This window comes from Anolis sagrei, chromosome 6 (genome assembly GCF_037176765.1).
Source record: "Anolis sagrei isolate rAnoSag1 chromosome 6, rAnoSag1.mat, whole genome shotgun sequence".
Classification (NCBI taxonomy): Eukaryota; Metazoa; Chordata; class Lepidosauria; order Squamata; family Dactyloidae; genus Anolis; species Anolis sagrei.
Genome location: NC_090026.1, coordinates 132087435 through 132107484, shown reverse-complemented (window position 1 = coordinate 132107484; position 20050 = coordinate 132087435). Strand labels below are relative to the sequence as shown.

The following is a 20050-nucleotide window of genomic DNA, read 5'->3' as shown; positions in this document are numbered from 1 at the left end:
AAAAACCTACAACAACCCAACACTATGGTTCCGAATATAACTTTAAGTTCAATCAGGCTCAGCCCTGACTGGAAATGCTTGGAGATCTGCTGTATCAACCCATGGAGAATGAAGGTCCAGGAGATGAACAAAGGCAGCTAGCAGTCCCTCAGGCTCAGTGCATCAAAATGACCAGGCTGGTTCACGCAGTGCTCTTGTGTCCTTCTAGGTACTCACCTTCAAAAAGAAGAAGATGGATATCTCTAGGAGGTGGGCCGGGTGTTCAGAACAGTCTGGTCTGCCCCTGTTGTCCTAGTCATTCATAAGTGTCCTAACCTCAGCCATGATTCTGGACCATTTTGTAAGATGGATAACATCGATTACGTGTAGGTGTAGGTTTTAGAAACTGGCACGCACACACACACACACACACACAAGCATCTTTTCTTCTGTTGGGAAAGGTGGGACAAGTGGGATATAAAGTGGAATGTAATAAAGGAAGGAGCAGTGGCATCAGCTCCAGACAAGGCACGGCAGATCTGGAAAGCTCAGGATGGCGAGATGCTGGGTGTTCCTCCTGCTCATTGAGACAGTCTCGGCCTTCAACTACATAAATAAGCCTCCCATGGGTTACGATGAGGCCTCCAAGCTTGCGGTCCAGCAGTACAACCTTGAGTCAGGCGCTGAGTTCCTCTTCCGAAAAGGCTCCACTTTCCACAATAACGGATGGGTGAGTTGTAGTTGGTCCCATGCCAGGTTTCATGGATGTATTGAAGGGAGGGAGGGAGGGAGGGAGGGAGGGGAGGAAGAGGAAGAAGCAAATGAAAGACGGAGAAGGTCAAAAAGGAAAAAGAAGAAGAGGAAGAGAAGGAGCAGGAGAAGGAGAAGGTGAAGGTGAAGAAGAGGGAGAAGGAGAAAGAGAAGGAGAAAGAGCAGGAGAAGAAGTAACAGGAGAAGGAGAAGGAGAAAGAGTAGGAGCAGGAGAAGGAACAGGAGAAGGAAAAGGAGAAGTTGGTCGCATGCCAGGTTTCATGGATGGAAGGAAGGGAGGGAGGGAGGGAGGAGAGAAGCAAGGGGGCGGGAGGAAGGCAAAGAAGCAAATGAAAGATGGAGAAGGTCAACAAGGAAAAAGAAGAAGAGGAAGAGAAGGAGAAGGAGAAGGTGAAGGAGAAGGAGAAGGAGAAGGCGAAGAAGAGGGAGAGGGAGAGGGAGAAGGAGAAGGAGAAGAAGGAACAGGAGAAGGAGAAGGAGAAGAAGAAAGAGCAGGGGAAGGAGAAGTAACAGAAGAAGGAGCAGGAGAAGGAGAAAGAGTAGAAGCAGGAGAAGGAACAGGAGAAGGAGAAGGAGAAGGAGAAGGAGAAGGAGAAGGAGAAGGAGAAGGAGAAGGAGAAGGAGAAGGAGAAGGAGAAGGAGAAGTTTTGGTCCCATGCCAGGTTTCATGGATGTATTGAAGGAAGGAAGGGAGGGAGGGAGGGAGGGAGGGAGGGAGGGAGGGAGGGAGGGAGGGGAGGAAGAGGAGGAAGCAAAGGAAAGATGGAGGAGGTCAAAAAGGAAAAAGAAAAAGAGGAAGAGAAGGAGCAGGAGAAGGAGATGGTGAAGGAGAAGGAGAAGGAGATGGTGAAGGAGAACGAGAAGGAGAAGGCGAAGAAGAGGGAGAAAGAGAAGGAGAAGGAGAAAGAGCAGAAGAAGGAGAACGAGTAGGAGCAGGAGAAGGAACAGGAGAAGGAGAAGGAGAAGTTGGTCCCATGCCAGGTTTCATGGATGTATTGAAGGAAGGAAGGAAGGAAGGAAGGAAGGAAGGAAGGAAGGAGGAAGGAAGGAAGGAAGGAGAGAAGCAGGGGAAGGGAGGAAGAGGAAGAAGCAAATGAAAGATGGAGGAGGTCAAAAGGGAAAAAGAAGAAGAGGAAGAGAAGGAGCAGGAGGAGGAGGAGAACGAGAAGGTGAAGGAGAAGGCGAAGAAGAGGGAGAAGGAGAAGGAGAAAGAGAAGGAGCAGGTGAAGGAGAAAGAGCAGGAGAAGGAGAAGAAGAAGAAAGAGTAGGAGCAGGAGAAGGAACAGGAGAAGGAGAAGTTGGTCCCATACCAGGTTTCATGGATGTATTGAAGGAAGGAAGGAAGGAAGGAAGGAAGGAAGGAAGGAAGGAAGGAAGGAAGGAAGGAAGGAAGGAAGGAAGGAGCCATTTCCTTACCTCTGCTTTAAATCTGTTTGCAGTCATTGATTTTAATTACACGGATGAGTTATAACTTCATCTATATAAACAAAGATGTAATGTTCATTTGTGGGATTAACATAATTCAAAAACCACTGGACAAATTGACACCAAATTTGGGCACAATACACCTGTCAGGCCAAGGAGTGACTATCATTCATAAACCCCTCCCAAAACACAGTGGAAAGGACTTTAAAAACCTCCAAAAGCAAAATGATGATACAGCGCGTGCACAAAAACGACAGGTCCCAGCATCCCCTAGACCAAGCCCTTTAAGGGAAGAGGATGCTCCAAATGCACTGCTTCCAAGCTGCAAGCTTGCTTCTCCTTGGATTTCTCTGAGAGATCCCAATTCCTGCATATTTCCTATTCCTGGATTGCAACTTCCAGCAATCCTCCAGATAGATAAGGTAGGTAGATTAGATAGAGATAGATACTAGGTAGACAGATCAATCAAGAGGACTGCTGGCAGTTATAGTCCAAGAATAGGTAGAGAAGGAAGAAAGGCGGGAAAGAAAAAGGGAGGGGAAGGAAGGAAAAAGGTAGAGAAGGAAGGAGAGAAGAAAAGAAAAAGGGGAAGGAAGGAAGGAAGGAAGGAAGGAAGGAAGGAAGGAAGGAAGGAAGGAAGGAAGGAAGGAAAGAAGGAAAGAAGGAAAGAAGGAAAGAAGGAAAGAAGGAAAGAAGGAAAGAAGGAAAGAAGGAAAGAAGGAAAGAAGGAAAGAAGGAAAGAAGGAAAGAAGGAAAGAAGGAAAGAAGGAAAGAAGGAAAGAAGGAAAGAAAAAGGGGAAGGAAGGAAGGAAGAAAAGAAGGAAAGAAGGAAAGAAAAAGGGGAAGGAAGGAAGGAAGGAAGGACAGAAGGAAGGAAGGAAGGAAGGAAGGAAGGAAGGAAGGAAGGAAAGAAAAAGGGGAAGGAAGAGAGGGAGGAAGGAAGGAAGGAAGGAAGGAAGGAAGGAAGGAAGGAAGGAAGGAAGGAGAGAAAGGAGAGAAAGAGGGAGGGAAGGTTGGCCACAGCAACATGTTGCGGGTACACCTAGTCTATCTATATAAATAAAAATGTAATGTTCATTTGTGGGATTAACATAGCTCAAAACCCACTAGATGAATTGACACCAAATTTGGACACAAGACACCTCTCAGGCCAACGAGTGACCATCACTCATAAAAACACTGAAATAATAATAATAATAATAATAATAATAATAATAATAATAATCTTTATTTTTACCCCTCCACCAGTGGGGACTCGGAGCGGCGTACATGGGGCCAAGGCTGGACAACATATTACAGCAATGGGTTACAACAAACAATAAACAACAAACAACAACAACATCATCAAAATACATTTTTTTAAAAAAGCAATCATAAAACACAGCGGAAGAGACTTAAAAAGCCAAAAAATAAAAAATGCATACAATGTATGCGCAAAACCACATATATACACAAACACACATATAAACAAATATACACACACAGAATACATATACACAGACTGAACCACAGCAATGCATGGCAGGGGATGGCTAGTATAAATAAAAATATAATGTTCGTTTGTGAGATTAGCATAACTCAAAAATCACTGGGCGAATTGACACCAAATTTGGGCACGATACACCTATCAGGCCAAGGAGTGACCATCACTCATAAAAACACTGAAAAACACAGCAGAAGAGACTTAAAAAGCCAAGAAATAATAATACATTACAATGCATGCGCAAAACCATATATACACACATTTATACATATATACACACTCAAAACACATATACACAGACTGGGCCACAGCAACGCATGGCAGGGGATGGCTAGTCAAATATAAATTTCCAGGTTCAATTTTGGACAGAAAGGGAGAAGAAAGGCGTCTAGGGAGAGGTTGCATTCCCACTTTGGCTTCATTTCTTCACAGGATCCCCTCTCCTCGCAAATCCAAAGTTTCTCCATCAATATCCAAGAGACAGTGTGCAAGGGGAATCCCGAGACGACCGATATCGACAAGTGTGACTTCAAACCCAACGGGGTAAGAGGAATTCGATGACTGGCAAAAGTGCCTGGGGCACTTGAGCGTTTGCAAATAGAGGGACCCCGATGTGCCTTTCCATGGGTGGGTGTAGTTTGTCACCAATGGACTGCCACTCCTCGTTGCTATTTAGTCCTAGGAGTTGTACAACCCTCTTTGGCAGAGAAGGCAAAAGAAGTCACAGCTCAACCCTTGGGATTCCACAGAATTGAGTCATGCCAGTTGCAGAATTTCGGCATTCTACGGAGGCCTGCCTCCGCTTCACAACAACGAGAGTGCAACGGAAAGAGAAGAATGACACAACAACACAATATTGGATACATTGATGGGTTCTTCCTGTCAATGAAATGGCATGATACGATCATGAATCAAGCATGAGACTTGCCACAAGGCCGTGAGGTCAGCTCCATCAACTGCTGCTTGTATGAGGGTTGAATGAAAAGTAATGCCTCCTCCTTCGTAACTTCTCAACAGATGGCAGCAGGCCCGTAGCCAGGATTTCGTTTCGGGGGGGGGGGGGGCTGAATTTTTTTCAGGGGGGTTTCGGGGGGGCTGAGTTTCGGGGGGGGCTGAGTCTGAGTGAAAGAGGGTCTACCCTAGCAAACCTTTTGTATCGTTACCCCAATACCCCCATGCATATGGGATATATTGAGCATGGTGATCAGATCATGATATGAATAAACATAACAGTTTAAATAATGCACCAGTAAGGCCTTTTCGCAAACCACCATGAAAATTTCGGGGGGGGGGCTGAAGCCCCTCAAGCCCCCCCCCCCCCCGGGCTACATGCCTGGATTGCAGTAATGGTATGTGGCAGGTACTGGCTTTTTCAGTAGACTCTCCTCTACAGTTCCATTTTGGCAGGAAGCCTTAGCATTGAACAGTTGTGTTGTTAAAGTGCAAAATATGGAACCCTGCGCAGAAGGTCGGTCAATGCTGTTGATGTGTTTTGTGTTGTATAATGTAGATTTCAAAGTGTGTTTGTATGTTTAAAATGTAATGCTATGCGCCAAGTGTTTTCCCTGTGTGGAAAGGGTTAACTGAACAATGAAGAGAATCGACATTCCTAGAGAGGTCATAAATCATAGTCAGAGAGCAATGGATGCAGCTGTTGTACATCATACGTCACTCTGGAATGCAGGAGGTGTGGACTAATGCTGATAACAACGTGTTCTGTATTCGCAATGTAGCTGCCTGATGAAGAGGAAGCAATTTTACAATGTGCTTAGCTTCTAATATAAATAGTTGTACAATAAATTAGTTTATAGCCTAAAGGAGACTATGATCGATGTGTTTCCTTGCCTTGCTGTGCGGAGAGGCCACTGACAAATGCAACTTAAGCAATGTGCAGTCATTGAATTCTTGACAGTAGAAGGGGTCACCCCAAAGGAGACTCCTCAGAGAATGCAAGTTGTTTATGGTGATTGTGTTGATGTGAGTACTGTGCGTCGTTGGGCAAGTAAGTTTAAAGATGTTGAGGTGGGAACATCTGACTTGCATGACAAACAAAGAGTTGGACGTCCTGTGACAGCCACCACCTAGTTTTACAGGCAAAAGGTTGACAGATTGACTCAGGACAATTGTCGTATCACTCAGAGAGAAATTTCAAACATAATCGGCATTTCACAAGAACTTTGCTTGGCTATCAGAAGATCTGTGCACGATAGGTTGCGGAAACAGAGTGTCGACTTCTTCCGTGACGGCTTCAGAAAACTGGTTCATTGTTGGCAGAAACGTATCCAATTGTCTGGTGATTATGTGGAAAAGTGAATAGTGGTAGTTAAAGAGCACATTCCAAGGATTATTTCTGCATTTGGTTTATTCAAATATTCTCATCCAAACCCAAGTAACGAAGGTGGAGGCATTACTTTTCATTCAACTCTCGTATCTGGCCGTAATTGCACTTTGGCAACCTCATGTGATAAAGTCCCATAACAAACACACACAGCCCTTTTTTAATGTATGGTGGGCACCCATAGCTATTGTTCTTGTGTAGTAACCATGTATGCATGGCACTATCCCAGAGCATTTGACTAGCATTGGCACCAAAGAGAGGTCAATATTGCCGTAAGAGTTTGTAATGAAGCAACAGACATAATTGTTTTGGGGAGAAGCAAGTATCTCTTACGAATCTGGTGTTTTTTGGCATTTACCATTTCTTGTCTCTTTTTGGACAGGTAACCAAATCCTGCCTTGGAAGTTATCAATATATCTATGGAGAGGTCAAGAAAGCCAAGATCATGATTATTTGTCACAATAAATGAGACGAGGCACATCCCTGCACGTCTTGCGCGGTTGGACCTCTGGGTGAAGCCAAAGCCTACAACAACTCCTCGCAACTCCTTCCATGGATACAGAAGGTGCTCCCAGTTGGGAAAGAATCAGTGAATGCATGACTGAATCATTTGATACTCCCATGAAATGCTATACATCAATACAAGGAAATAAAACCATAGTGTAAAACTGTTGTTGTGTGCCTTCATTTCTGTCTTATGGTGACCTTATCTTGGGGTTTCCTTGGCAAAATTGTTTCCCAGGGCTGGGCTTTGCCAAAGCCTTCCTCTGAGGCTGAAGGAGGATGACCTGCCCAGGTATCTCCCACTGGGCTTCCATGGCTGAGCGTGGCTTCCAAGACTAGTTTCCCTGTGTCTTGGTCCAAACACAAACCTCTAAGCCATGGGAGCCGTTAACACTTATTTGAAGGGAGTTTGCCATTGCCTCCCTGTGAGGCTGAAAGAGTGTGTCTTGCCCAAAGTCCCTGACTGAGTGGAGAATGAATTCCTGGTCCCCAGACTTTTGGTGCAGTCCTCAAACCACTGTATCACTCTAGCTCTCACCATGGATAGTGGCAATTACATAATAATAATAATAATAATAATAATAATTTATTTATTTATTTATTTATCGTGTCAGGAGCAACCAGACATTTGTATTAGATTTTTAACCAAACAAACCAACAGACAAAACGATGGAGGACCTAGAGAATACACCTCTCTAGAAATCACTAGGTCCTCCAGTGTGACTCTATAGCCAACCTCCACAGATACTGGCCCTAGAGTCAAGCTAGAGGACCTAGAGCAGGCATCCTCAAACTGTGGCCCACCAGCTGTTTGGGCCTCCAACTTCCAAAAGCCCTAACGAGCTTGTTCAATTGTCAGGAATTCTGGTAGTTGAAGGCCCAAACAGCTGGAAGACCATGGTTTGAGGATGCCTGACCTCGAGAATACGCCTCTCTAGATATCTCTAGTTTCTCCCATGCAATTCCAGCGAACATTGATCATGAGTCCCTTTGAGGAGTGGGTGAGAGAACTTGGGATATTTGGCTTGGAGCAGTAAGTTTAAGGGAGATGTAGGAGCCATGTTTAAATATTGGATAGGATGTTACATTGAGGAGGAAGGGCCAAGCTTGTTTCCTGCTGCTCTGGAGACCAGGACACAACAGAGCAAGGCTTTCAATCTCCAGGAAAAGAGATTCCACCTGAATATTAGGAGGTACTTGGTGGTGGTCAGAGCTTCATGGTTGGCCTCTCGGGTACTTGGGGGTGGTCAGAGCTTCATGGTTGGCCTCTCAGGTACTTAGGGGTGGTTAGAGCTTCATGGTTGGCCTCTCAGGTACTTGGTGGTGGTCAGAGCCTCATGGTTGGCCTCTCAGGTACTTGGTGGTGGTCAGAGCTTCATGGTTGGCCTCTCAGGTACTTGGTGGTGGTCAGAGCTTCATGTTTGGCCTCTCGGGTACTTGGGGGTGGTTAGAGCTTCATGGTTGGCCTCTCAGGTACTTAGGGGTGGTCAGAGCTTCATGGTTGGCCTCTCAGGTACTTGGTGGTGGTCAGAGCTTCATGGTTGGCCTCTCAGGTACTTGGTGATGGTCAGAGCTTCATGGTTGGCCTCTCAGGTACTTGGTGGTGGTCAGAGCTTCATGGTTGGCCTCTCAGGTACTTGGTGGTGGTCAGAGCTTCATGGTTGGCCTCTCAGGTACTTGGTGGTGGTCAGAGCTTCATGGTTTTTCTCTCAGGTACTTGGGGTGGTCAGCGCTTCATGGTTGGCCTCTCAGGTACTTGGTGGTGGTCAGAGCTTCATGGTTGGCCTCTCAGGTACTTGGTGGTGGTCAGAGCTTCATGGTTGGCCTCTCAGGTACTTGGGGTGGTCAGCGCTTCATGGTTGGCCTCTCAGGTACTTGGGGGTGGTCAGAGCTTCATTGTTGGCCTCTCAGGTATTTGGGGTGGTCAGCGCTTCATGGTTGGCCTCTCAGGTACTTGGGGGTGGGTCAGAGCTTCATGGTTTTCCTCTCAGCCTGGGAAGTCTTCTTCCTAGGCAGAATGGGAGGTGTCAACAGAGGTAGATTGGGGTCTAATTAACAGCACTGGTAGATCCAAGGTGTGGAAGAACATTCGTGAGGAAGGCTGCTAGTCCTCCCAGAAGGGAAATTCTTATGGGAAGACATATGCATGGAGATGTGCAGTCATACAGGAAGGCAGTGCCTACCTTAAAAGTAGCAGGATGGAACAAACAAGCTGCTCTGAGTCCCCCTGCGGGCGTGAGAAGAGTGGGGTAGAAATGCTGTAAATAAATAAATAAATAAACACCTTAAGGGGAGTGGTCTCAGCATTGTCCTAAGGGGCAGGGTTGAAGTGAGAGTGGGCCTATCTAGTTAGCCTGGTGACTACAGCCTGTCCAGCTGAGGAGGGGGAGAACCCTCATGGGGATAATTTTCTCACTAGGGAATGTGGCCAAAGTAAGCAGGACACTGTTAGTTTTTCATTGACCTTTGAGTTTGGTCAGGCTCAGTCCACAATTGGAAATGCTAGGAGATCTGTATCTGCCCACAAAGAGGGAAGGCCCAGGAGATGAATGAAGGCAGGTAGTGGTTCCTCAAGCTCTGCGCACTGAAGTAAAGAGGCTGGGTCATGGCATTCCTAGTGCTCTTGTATCTCTGTTGGTTCCCACCTTCAGAAAGAAGAACATGGATATCTCTAGGATGTGGACAGGGTGTTCAGAACAGTCCAGTTTGCCCTTAATCTTTCCTACGTGCCCTAACTTCACCCACCTTTCTGCAAAATGGATAAAATGAACTCCATGTAGATTTTAGAAACTGGAATGCTCCCAAAACTCCTTTCTGTCTAGTAATGATTCACTTTGAGAAGTTTCCTTCCAGTACTTGATTTCTATTCATCTCAGATGCAATGGTTTTGCATCTGAGATGTCATAACACTTTCTTCTTCTGGCAAGAAAGGAAAGGCAAGTAGGACAAGGCTCTGCAGTTCAGAGAAATGAAAGATGGTGCAATGCTGGTTCTCCTTTCTGCTCTTTGGGACGGTCTCCACCATTGTCTACCGGAAGAGCCCTCCCTTGGGCTTTAAAGAGGTCTCTGCACTTCTGGTCCAGCAGTACAACATTGAGTCCCGCACTACGTTCCTCTTCCGACTGGAGTCTGCAAAGCCAAGGCGCCAATGGGTGAGTAGCTTGTTTCTCTGCCAGGATTGATGGTTGTATTGGTGGAAAGAAGGTGGAAAGAAGGAAGGAAGGATTTCCCCAGCTCTGCTTTAAACATAGAATCATAGAATCTGAAGAAGAGAAGGCTGAGAGGAGACATGATGATAGCCATGTATAAATAGGTGAGAGGAAGCCACAGGGAGGAGGGAGCAAGCTTGTTTTCTGCTTCCTTGGAGACTAGGAAGCAATGGAGCAATGGCTTCAAACTACAAGAGAGGAGATTCCATCTGAACATGAGGAAGAACTTCCTGACTGTGAGAGCCATTCAGCAGTGGAACTCTCTGCCCCGGAGTGTGGTGGAGGCTCCTTCTTTGGAAGCTTTTAAACAGAGGCTGGATGGCCATCTGTCAGGGTTGATTTGAATGCAATATTCCTGCTTCTTGGCAGGGGGTTGGACTGGATGGCCCATGAGGTCTCTTCCAACTCTTTGATTCTATGATTCTATGATTCTATGATTCTATGAATCATAGCGTTGGAAGAGACCTCCTGGGCCAGAGTTTCTCAACCTGGGGGTCGGGACCCCTGGGGGGGTCGCGAGGGGTTGTCAGAGGGGTCACCAAAGACCATTAGAAAACAGTATTTTCTGCTGCTCATAGGGGTTCTGTGTGGGAAGCTTTGTTCAATTCCATCGTTGGTGGAGTTCAGAATGCTCTTTGATTGTATGTGAACTATAAATCCCAGCAACTACAGCTCCCAAATGTGAAGGTGTATTTTCCCTAAATTCCACCAGTGTTCTCATTTGGGCATATTGAGTATTTGTGCCAAGTTTGGTCCAGAGCTATCATTGTTGAAGTCCACAGTGCTCTAGTAGGTGAACTATAACTCCAAAACTCAAGGTCAATGCTCACCAAACCCTTCCAGTATTTTCTGTTGGTCATGGGAGTTTTGTGTGCCAAGTTTGGTTCAATTCCATTGTTGATGGGGTTCAGAATGCTCTTTGATTGTAGATGAACTATAAATCCCTGCAACTACAAACTCCCAAATGACAAAATCAATCCTGCCTAACCCCACCAGTATTCAAATTTGGGTGTATTGGGTATTTGTGCCAAATTTCATCCAGGGAATGAAAGTACATCCTGCATATCAGATATTTACATTATGATTCATAACAGCAATAACATTACAGTTATGAAGTAGCAACGAAAATAATTTTATGGTTGGGGGTCACCGCAACATGAGGCACTGTATTAAGGGGTCCCGGTATTAGGAAGGTTGAGAACCACTGTCCTGGGCCATCCAGTCCAACCCCATTCTGCCAAGAAGCAGGAATATTGCATTCAAAACACCCCTGACAGATGGCCATCCAGCCTCTGCTTAAAAGCTTCCAAAGAAGGAGCCTCCATCACACTCCGGGGCAGAGAGTTCCACTGCTGAACGGCTCTCACAGTCTGTTCTTCCTAATGTTCAGATGGAATCTCCTTAAGCTGCAGTCGTTTGTTTATTTATTTACAAAATTTATATCCTTCCCTTCTCACTCTGAAGGGAACTCGTTGATTTTAGGAACGCAGGTCAGTTGTAGCTTCATCAGAAAGAGCCTACAGCACCCCTCACAACTTGCCCAATATTACAAAAGAAATCCACTGCTCCTTTCTCTTTCTCTGCCTGATGAAACAAGAAGGCGGGCATGGGAAGGGCTGACCAGCAAAGAGGAAGCCCAGCCCCTTCCATAGGCCACAGGGAAGTCCTTTGCAGGCTGCATCCGGCCCATGGACCATATTTGTTTGTGTATTTATTTATCTGAAACATTTCTATTCCACCCTTCTCACCCCCACTCAGGGGACTCAGCATATATACGGCAAACATTTAATGCTGGAAGAAGAATTCATTATAGGAATACATAAACATTAAAAACATTTGTCTCAATATTAAAATATTTATTTATGTATTTATTTATTTGGTGCATTTGTTAACCGCCATTCTCAGCCCTAGGGCGACTCACGGCGGTGTACAACATATAAAAGGCAATTTACAAAAAAGGCAATTACAAAAACAGCATATTAGCAATACAACAATTATAAAGTTACACTAAATAATCCGCTTCGTCTCATAGTAGAATCGTAACCAATCTCATATTCCTTGTTCCATTCCAGTCATCTTTACCACATTATTATAGCACTTAATTAAATGCCTTCTCGAACAGCCATGTCTTAAGGCTTTTTCGGAAAGACATAAGGGAGGGCGCCTGTCTGATGTGAACAGGGAGGGCGTTCCATAGCCGGGGGGCCACCACCGAGAAGGCCCTTTCTCTCGTCCCCGCCAGACGTGCCTGTGAGGCAGGCGGGATCGAGAGAAGGGCCTCCCCAGACGATCTCAAGGTCCTCGTGGGCTCATAGGCCGAGATGCGGTCCGAAAGGTATTTTGGGCCGGAACCGTTTAGGGCTTTGTAGGCCAAAACCAGCACCTTAAATTGGGCCCGGTAGCAGATCGGCAGCCAGTGGAGCTGGGACAACAAGGGCGTTGTGTGCTCCCTGCATCCCGCTCCAGTTAGTAGCATGGCTGCCGCGCGCTGAACCAGCTGAAGCTTCCGGGCCGTCTTCAAGGGCAGCCCCACGTAGAGAGCGTTGCAGTAGTCGAGGCGGGATGTGACCAGAGCATGTACCACCGTGGCCAAGTCAGACTTCCCGAGATACGGGCGCAGCTGGCGCACGAGCCTGAGCTGTGCAAATGCTCCCCTGGTCACCGCTGAAACCTGGGGGTCCAGGCTCAACGATGAATCCAGGGTCACACCCAAGCTGCGAACCTGCGCCTTCAAGGGGAGTGCGACCCCATCCAGCACAGGCTGTAACCCTATACCCTGTTCGGCCTTGCGACTGACCAGGAGTACCTCTGTCTTGTCTGGATTTAATTTCAGTTTGTTCGCCCTCATCCAGACCGTTACAGCGGCCAGGCACCGGTTCAGGACCTCGACAGCCTCCTTAGTAGCAGGTGGAAAGGAGTGACAGAGTTGGACATCATCTGCGTACAGATGACACCGCACCCCGAAACTCCGGATGATCTCACCCAGCGGCTTCATGTAGATATTAAACAGCATGTAGATATTAAATACACTGTTTAAAACCGTCTTGGTCATCTGCGTCGAATCTAATTGGCTTGGTAAAGTTTCCTATCGCTGCTTTATTGTCCTGTCCTGAAAGCTTGGTCCCACAGCCAAGTTTTGACCATCCTTCTGAAGGACAGGGAGGGGGCCGACCTGATCTCACCCGGAAGAGAGTTCCATAGCCAGGGGGGCCATCACTGAGAAGGAAGGCCCTCTCTCTCATCCCCACCAATCATGCCTGTGACAGTGGTGGGACGGAGAGCAGGGCCTCCTTGGAGGATCTTAATCTCCATGATGGTTCATAGGGGTAGATGCGTTCGGACAGGTAAATTGGGCCGGGGCCATTTAGGGCTTTATTGCCCAAAGCCAGCTCTTTGAATTGTGCCCAGTATCAAACTGGCAGCCAGTGGAGCTGGCGTAACATAGGAGTTGTATGCTTCCTGTATGCCGCCCCAGTTATTAACCTGGCTGCCTCTTGTTGGACTATTTGAAGCTTCCAAGCAGTCTTCAAAGGCAACCCCATGTAGAGTGCGTTGCAGTAGTCTATTTATTTATTATTTATTTATTTACTTACTTCACTTGTATACCGCCATTCTCAGCCCTAAGGTGACTCATAGCGGTTTACAACAGTCAAGCACAAACAAAGCGAACAATCAATGCAAAAATTCAATGCGGTATCAACAGGTAATTAAAAACAGATTAACACAGAAACAAGTTAAGCAATAAACAATCATAGACAATCAATCAATTGGCGTCTCATAACTAGAATCATGATCCAAACTCGTCAGTCGTAGTTCCATTCCTAAAATTCATTGCACTTTTTATTCAAACGCCTGTTCGAATAACCAAGTCTTCACTCTTCTCCTGAATACCATCAATGAGGGAGCCAATCTGATGTCCGTGGGCAGGGCGTTCCACAGCGAGGGGCCACCACCGAGAAGGCCCTGTCTCTCGTCCCCGCCAGCCGCGTCTATGCTCAATGTAACAAGAGAGTGGACCTCCATGGCCAAGTCTGGCTTCCCAAAGTACGGGCACAGCTGGCACTCAAGTTTTAATTGTGCAAAAGCTCCCCTGGCCACCGCCAAAACCTGGGGTTCCAGGCTCAGTGATGAGTCCAGGAGAACTCCCAAGCTGTGAACCTGTGCCTTCAAGGGGAGTGTAACCCCATTAAGCACAGGTTGCAATCCTATAACCTGTTCGGCCTTGTGACTGACCAGGAGGACCTCTGTTTTGTCTGGATTCAACTTCAATTTGCTTGCCCTCATCCAGTCTGTCACAGCGTCCAGGCACAGGTTCAGGACTTGGACAGCCTCCTTAGCATCTGGTGGAAATGAGTGACAGAGTTGGATGTCCTCTGTGTACAGATGGCATCCGACTGATGAGCCACCCAATGGCTTCATGTAGATGTTAAACAACATGGGGGACAATACCAAGCCCTGTGGGACCCACAGGACAATGGCTGTGAGGCCGATTAGGAATCCCCCAGCAACACCTTCTGGGTACGACCCTCCAAGGACTGGAGCCACTGCAGAACAGGGCCACCAAGTTCTGCAAGCCCAGCCTACAGTATCTATTCTAAAGCAGTCTACAGCAGGCATGGGCCAACTTCAGCCCTCCGGTAGGCTGTTGGGAATTGTGGGAGCTGAAGTCCAAAATGTTACAGTAAGTTGTAGCGGGAACAAGTATGTGTATGTGTTGAAGAAAAACCTTATGATGGTAATTATTATGTGCAGCTGGTAATGTAGATCAACCAGCAAACTTGGACCACACCTGACAGGGTATAACTGTATGGGTTTGTTTTTGTATGCAACATTGAAAGTTTGTTTTTCATCTCTGCTATTAAGAGTAAAGATTTTTCTGTTCATTTCTACTCTTGCCTGTGTGTCTTGTCAATGGGACATGGCTAAGATCCACTTGCTGTGCAACACAAAACACTTGGACAAAGGGCCGAAGTTGGCCCATGCCTAGTCTACAACAATTAGTGATTCGAGACACATAAACACTTGACTTTTAAGCTCTAGCCATGAATGAAAGATATACAAATACACGAGACAGGTGATAGTTCTCACCCTACAAGTTATAGGTTAGAATGAATGGATGGACAGGCAGGCAGGAAGACAGGTATCTGTCAGTTTCATGGCAGGCAGGTATCTGTAATTTTTCTGGCAACACTCTCGTTCTTCCCCTTCCCCTAATGATGTGGGAAGAAAGGCTGGATCCTGGTCAGCTGCCATAGCAGAGGACGCATTCTCACTTGGGCTTAATGTCTCCACAGGATCCCCTCTCCTCGAAGCTCCAAGGCTTCTCCCTCAAGATCAAAGAGACGGTGTGCAAGGGGGATCCTGACACGGTCGACATCAACAAGTGCGCCTTCAAACCCAACGGGGTAAGACGAACGCTCTCACTGGCAAAGGGGTAGATTAAAGTGACTGGGGCTCTTGAGCTTTTGCAAATAGAGGGACCCCATTATGCTCATTTGAGGGTGCATTTACACTGTGAGAGGGATACAGTTTAACACCTCTGAACTCATGAGAAAAATGACACAACTGTCAGTGGCATTGGCCACACAGCAAGGCTAGAACAGATTGATTACAGCCACCTTAGGCTATAAAATACAGGGTTAGTCAAAATGAATAGGCCAATAAGATGGTTTAAGGCAATAATATTGGCCTATTCATTTTGACTAACCCTGTACTTTATTTTACAGCTATATACATTAGAAGCTACTTAACACTCAGCACATCGTAAACTTGCTTCTTTCCCATCCGATCGTAACATCGCGAACACTCGAACAGACTGTTATCAGTACTAGTCCACACCTCTTGCATTCCAGAGTGACATATGATGTATGACGCACGAGGCTGCATCCATTTGTTCTATACACTTGATTTATGACCTCTCTAGGAATGCCGCTCCCTCCATAGTTCAGTTAACTCTTTCCACACAGGAATACACTTGGCACATAGCTACTGCATTTTAAACATACATACATACTTTGAAATCTACATTATAAATTGCAAACACTTCAACAACAACAACAATATTGGATTAATCGACAGGTTCTTCCTGTCAATGAAAAGAGATGATACAATCACGAATCAAGCACAATGCAACTTGTCACAATGCCATGAGGTCAGCCCCTTAATTGCTTTTATCTGGCCATAATTGTATTTTGACAATCTCGTGTGATAATGTCCAATTTAACTCACAGTGGGTGTCCACAGCTCTTGTTCTTCTTTGGTAGCCATAAATCCATGTCACTAGCCCAGGGCTTTTGACCAGCACTGGCACCAATACTGGCATAAGAGTTTGTAATGTGGCAACAGACAGAATTAGGGCATGGGGAAGCGAGCATCTCTTCAAAATCTCGGCTATTCTGCATTTACGGTTTCTTTGATCTTCTTGAACAGGTGACCAAATCATGCCAAGGCGGCTATCAATATAGAGCTGGGCTCCCCAAGAAAGTCATGACCATGATTCTGTGCAAAACCAAATGAAACAAGGCCCATCCCTTGCACGTGTTGTGCAGACAGACCTCTGCGTGAAGACCTGCAAGAAAGACCAAACACTCACAAATCCATCCCATAGATAAGGAAAACGCCCTTGGTTTGGAAAGCATAAGCATCTGTCGGCTTACTCGATAACTTGAAATATTATATATCAATACAAGGAAATAAAATTATAGTGTACAATTTTTGTTGTGTACCTTCATTTCCTCTAAGGCCGAGAGAGTGTGACTTGCCCAAAGTCAGCCAATTGATTCCCACGATTGAGCAGGGATTCGAATCCTACTCCCCAGACTTTGGCTCCAACATTCACACCATTGTCCCATGCTAACTCTCACCATGTATAATTGCAATTGCATTAATATAGTGCAGCAGAATACCATATTGTTTTAATTATATTATAGAGAGATTGGGCCTCCAATGTTTTGGACTTTGTTGCACTTCAGTAGGAGTTCCCCTTACTCACAGCACTCACCAAGAAACCAACTGTGATAATAAACAGTTTATTGAAGAAACACATATAAAAAAAAGGGCCAAAGGGACCTTAAGCAAATAGAATGGTAAAAATCCAAGTAAAATAGAATATAGAATATATTTAATCAGGCCCGTAGCCAGGATTTCGTTTCGGGGGGGGGGGGGGGGCTGATTTTTTTTCAGGAGAGGTTTCGGGGGGGGCTGAGTTTCGGGGGGGGCTGAGTCTGAGTGAAAGAGGGTCTAGCCTAGCAAACCTTTTGTATCATTACCCCAATACCCCCATGCATATGGGATATATTGAGTATGGTGATCAGATCATGATATGAATAAACATAACAGTTTAAGTAATGCACCAGTAAGGCCTTTTTGCGAACCACCATGAGAATTTCGGGGGGGGGGGGGGCTGAAGTCCCCCGAGCACCCCCCCCCCCCCGGCAACATGCCTGTATTTAATAGATATATATATATATGAATACAGTGGAATAAAATAGCATGGTTACGAGGCCCATTCAACCTCACTCCTCAGGATGTCTGGTTCTAATTCACTCACCACATCGCCAAAGCTATCCTCAATATTATTATCCTTCCTATACAGATATTCTGTATAGTTTTACTACCTTCTCTTGATCTCTTCAGCTTCTGTTAGGTCCTTCCCATTTTTGTTTTTGATCGTGCCCATTTTCGCCTGAAAGTTACCTCCGATGTTTCAAATTTTCTGGAAGAGATCTCTTGTTCTTCCTATTCTGTTGTCTTCTTCCACTTCCATGCATTGCTTGTTTAAAAATAGTTTCTTATCTCCTCTGGCTAACCTGTGGAATTATGCATTTAATTAAGCATATCTTCCCTCATCAGTATTTCCTTTTTTATTTCCTTTTTTCTTGGGCTACTTCCAGTGTCTTAAGGAGCAATCATCTTGCCTTCTTGGCCCTATCTAGCTATCCTGGTGATCCCAGCCTGCCCAGCTGAGAAGGGAGAGAACCCTCATAGGGATAATTTCCTCACTAGGGAATGTAACCAGGGTACTGTTAGTAGCTTGGCAACAAGATGGTTCCTCATTGACCTTTGAGTTTGGTCAGACTCAGTCCCAATTGGAAATACTAGGAGATCTGTTGGATCTGCCCACAAAGAGGGAAGGCCCAGGAGACGAATGAAGACAGGTAGTGGTTCTGAAAGGGTCTTTGAGTGAAATTAGCAAAGCTAAGCAAGGGGCTTTGGATGTAATTAGCAACAAAGGAGAAATGTACCCTCTCTCTATAAAAAAGGAGCAACACAGAAAAAATGTTTTAAATAACAAGAGATGACATGTAGAGGTCATACAAAGTTTGGTTGTGGTTAAGCACAAAGGTTGTGGTTAAGCGCAAAGTCTGCAGGTGCAAGAAGGTACTTTCCATCAGGAGGTTGATGGGACAGGAAGAATAAAAGGTCAAAGTACTTTCCATGACAAAAATATTCTTGTTTACTTAAGGATATATAAAGATTTACAAAAGCCGAGGAGGAGGCAGCAGTCTGTGAAAAGCACTTCCAAAGATGCTGTCTGTTCGCCTCATGCTGATCAGCTTAAATAAATACTGTCTTACATGAACCTATTGGGCTCTGTGGATTTCTTCGAAAAGGGACCCCACACCCTAAACCCGTGATCCCTTACAGTTCCTCAAGCTCTACGCCCTGAAGAAAGGATGCTGGGTCATGACATTCTGGTATTCTTGTTGGTTCCCACCTTCAGAAAGAAGAACATGGGATGTGGACACTGGACAGGGTGTTCAAAACTGTCCAGTTTGCCCTAAGCGTCCTAACCTCACCCACATTTCTGAACCGTTCTGCAAAATGGATAAAATGAACTCCACATAAGTTTTAGAAACTGGAGTGCTCCCAAGACTCCTTTCTGTCTGGTAATGATTCACTTTGAGAAGTTTCCTTCCAATAATTGACTTCTATTTAATTGGTGTGCTCGCTGGTTTTGCATCTGAGATGTCACAACGCTTTCTTCTTCTGGTGGGAAAGGAAGGGAAAGTAGAATATAAAAGAAGGAGCCATGGGAGCAGCTCCAGAGAGGGCAAGGCACTGCCACTCAGAGTAATGCAAGATGGTGCGATGCTGGTGGTTATCCCTCCTGCTCTTTGGGATGGTCTCCGCCATCGTTGACCGGAAGAGCCCTCCCCTAAGCTTTAAAGATGTCTGTGCACTTCTAGTCCAGGAGTACAACATTAAGTCACGCAGTATATTCCTCTTCCGACTGGTGTCTGCAAAGCCCAAACGAACATGGGTGAGTAGCTCGTGTTCCCCTTCCAGGATAGATTGTTGTATTGGTGGAAGGAAGGAAGGAAGGACGGAAGGAAAGAGGAACCATTTCCCCAGTTCAGCTTTAACTGTAGTTTCAGTCATTGATTTTAGGAATGCAGGTCGGTTGCAGCTTCATCAAGTAAATGGAAAAAATGTTAGAACTTTGGTTTAAAGGTAATGAAATATTGTTTGTAGTTTAAACTGTGTGTAATGCAGCAATGCAGCATAAAAGTTAAATGCATAGAGCTGTGCTTGACTCCTAGAGCATAACTTTTGAGTGTTCCGGTTATGTGTTTACATTCCAGAAAGATCAGATAGAGATGTACAGCTAGGAAATTGACATGCTTTATTCTGCTCCCGTAAATAGTTTGTAGTTGTTAGTAATTGCAATAAAAAGATAAGTGCCACTCCGGGCTTTGGAGCTGACTGAGATACCACGCTTCATTTGTTTTTGTGCCTTTGAGCAGATGTTCAGAGGTCAATAAATCAACAAAATAATAATAATAATAATAATAATAATAATAATAACAACAACAACAACAACAACAACAACAACAACACTTTATTTGTACCCCGCTACCATCTCCCCAAGGGACTCGGTGCGGCTTACATGAGGCCAAGCCCGCAATACATCAATAAGCAAGACATCAATAAAATAAAACATCAATATTGATTGATTGTATTGATTGTTTAGAATCATAGAATCATAGAATCAAAGAGTTGGAAGAGACCTCTTGGGCCATCCAGTCCAACCCCCTTCTGCCAAGAAGCAGGAATATTGCATTCAAATCACCCCTGACAAGTGGCCATCCAGCCTCTGCTTAAAAGCTTCCAAAGAAGGAGCCTCCACCACACTCCGGGGCAGAGAGTTCCACTGCTGAATGGCTCTCACAGTCAGGAAGTTCTTCCTAATGTTCAGATGGAATCTCCTCTCTTGTAGTTTGACGCGGAACAATGGCTTCAAACTACAAGAGAGGAGATTCCATCTGAACATGAGGAAGAACTTCCTGACTGTGAGAGCCGTTCAGCAGTGGAACTCTCTGCTCCGGAGTGTGGTGGAGG

General features: G+C 45.6%; 2 protein-coding genes across 2 annotated transcripts; both read left to right on the top strand.

Moving 5' to 3' along the window:
• Window positions 1–485: 485 nt before the first annotated feature.
• Window positions 486–6646, top strand: LOC137097283 (cathelicidin-1-like). Its single transcript, XM_067469521.1, has 3 exons — window positions 486–709; window positions 4091–4201; window positions 6379–6646. Exons 1-3 carry the CDS (start codon window positions 533–535, stop codon window positions 6463–6465), a joined length of 375 nt encoding a protein of 124 aa, XP_067325622.1. The 5' UTR covers window positions 486–532; the 3' UTR covers window positions 6466–6646.
• Window positions 6647–9016: 2370 nt separating this feature from the next.
• Window positions 9017–16414, top strand: LOC137097282 (batroxicidin-like). The gene is made up of 3 exons (XM_067469520.1): window positions 9017–9652; window positions 15004–15114; window positions 16139–16414. Exons 1-3 carry the CDS (start codon window positions 9476–9478, stop codon window positions 16223–16225), a joined length of 375 nt encoding a protein of 124 aa, XP_067325621.1. The 5' UTR covers window positions 9017–9475; the 3' UTR covers window positions 16226–16414.
• Window positions 16415–20050: the final 3636 nt, after the last annotated feature.